The following is a 1,438-nucleotide window of genomic DNA, read 5'->3' as shown; positions in this document are numbered from 1 at the left end:
CCAGCTGTTCCTGGTGGAGCGCTGTGGGCGCCGCACGCTGCAGCTGCTGGGGATCGCGGGGATGTTGGGCTGCGCCCTCAGCCTCAGCGTCAGCCTGCGCCTGCAGGTCAGACCCACTGCGCCCCATAGCGCCTCATAGCGCCCCATAGCGACCCATAGCGTCACAGAGACCCATAGTGACCCATAGCTGCCCCATAGCTTCTCCATAGCACCCCATAGCTGCTCCACAGCGTCCCATAGCGACACATAGTGACCCATAGCTGCCCCACAGTGCTCCATAGCACCCCATGGCTGCTCCATAGCGCCCCATAGCGACCCATAGCTGCTCCATAGCGCCTCATAGCGACCCCTAGAGCCCCATAGCTGCTCCATAGCGCCCCATAGCTGCTCCATAGCTACCCATAGCGACCCATGGCTGCCCCATAGCGACTCATGGCTGCTCCATAGCGCCCCATAGGCATCGATAGCTGCTCCATAGCGCCCCATAATGACACAGAGACCCATAGCAACCCATAGCTGCTCCATAGTGCCCCATAGCGACACATAAAGACCCATAGCGACCCATAGCTGCTCCATAGCAACCCATGGGTGCCCCATAGCAACCCAGAGCTGCACCATAGTGCCCCATAGCGACCCATAGCTGCTCCATAGCGCCCCATAGTGACCCACAGCGCCCAATAGCTGCTCCATAGCACCCCATAGCATCCCATAATCCCACACCCCTTAAGCCACTACAGCCCCATAATCCCCTATATTCCCCCCTAACCCCCCATAATCCCGTACTTCCAGGACTCCCCGGGCGCGGGCGCTGTCAGCCTGCTGGGAGTTTTCCTCTTTGTCACCTTCTTTGAGCTGGGCCCCGGCCCAATCCCGTGGTTCCTGGCGGCCGAGCTCTTCCCGCAGGGACCCCGACCCGCAGCCGTGGCCTTGGCTGGAGCTGCCAACTGGGCGGGGAATTTCGTGGTGGGGATGGCCTTCCCTGGGCTGCAGGTATGGGATTAGGGGGGATTATGGTGAGATTATCTGGGATTAGGGGGGTTATGGTGAGATTGGGGGATTTGGGGGACTTGGGGGTTTATGGGGGGATAAGTGGGGATTATAGTGGGATTATGGGGGACTATGGGGGATCAGGGAGGGATTTGACAAGATGAGGGGGGATTGGGGGGCTTATGGTGGGGTTAGAGGGGGATTAGGTGAGATTAGGGGGATTTGGGGGGAATCTGAGTGGATTATGGCGGAATAATGGGGGAATACGGTAGGATTAGGGAGGATTAAGGGGGACAAGGTTAACCCCCCTAATAACTCCCCCCACGACCTAATTAACTAATTAACTAGTTAGCTAATTAACTAATTACACCCCCTCAGTCCACTCAGTCCCCTATTCATCCTTGGGGGGGGAAGAGGAGGAGAATTGGGGGTCTCCTATGGGATTTTAACA

General features: G+C 57.9%; 1 protein-coding gene across 1 annotated transcript; it reads left to right on the top strand.

Moving 5' to 3' along the window:
* The first annotated feature begins 6 nt into the window (after window positions 1-6).
* Window positions 7-1,017, top strand: LOC104915838 (solute carrier family 2, facilitated glucose transporter member 4-like). The gene is made up of 2 exons (XM_010726773.3): window positions 7-106; window positions 790-1,017. The coding sequence occupies exons 1-2, from the start codon at window positions 62-64 to the stop codon at window positions 1,000-1,002; spliced, it is 258 nt and encodes an 85-aa protein (XP_010725075.1). The 5' UTR covers window positions 7-61; the 3' UTR covers window positions 1,003-1,017.
* Window positions 1,018-1,438: the final 421 nt, after the last annotated feature.

The sequence above is a fragment of the Meleagris gallopavo genome, unplaced genomic scaffold (genome assembly GCF_000146605.3).
Source record: "Meleagris gallopavo isolate NT-WF06-2002-E0010 breed Aviagen turkey brand Nicholas breeding stock unplaced genomic scaffold, Turkey_5.1 ChrUn_random_7180001855437, whole genome shotgun sequence".
Lineage (NCBI taxonomy): Eukaryota > Metazoa > Chordata > Aves > Galliformes > Phasianidae > Meleagris > Meleagris gallopavo.
Note: the sequence above shows the minus strand (reverse complement) of the source record. Positions and strands in the feature narration are given on the sequence as shown.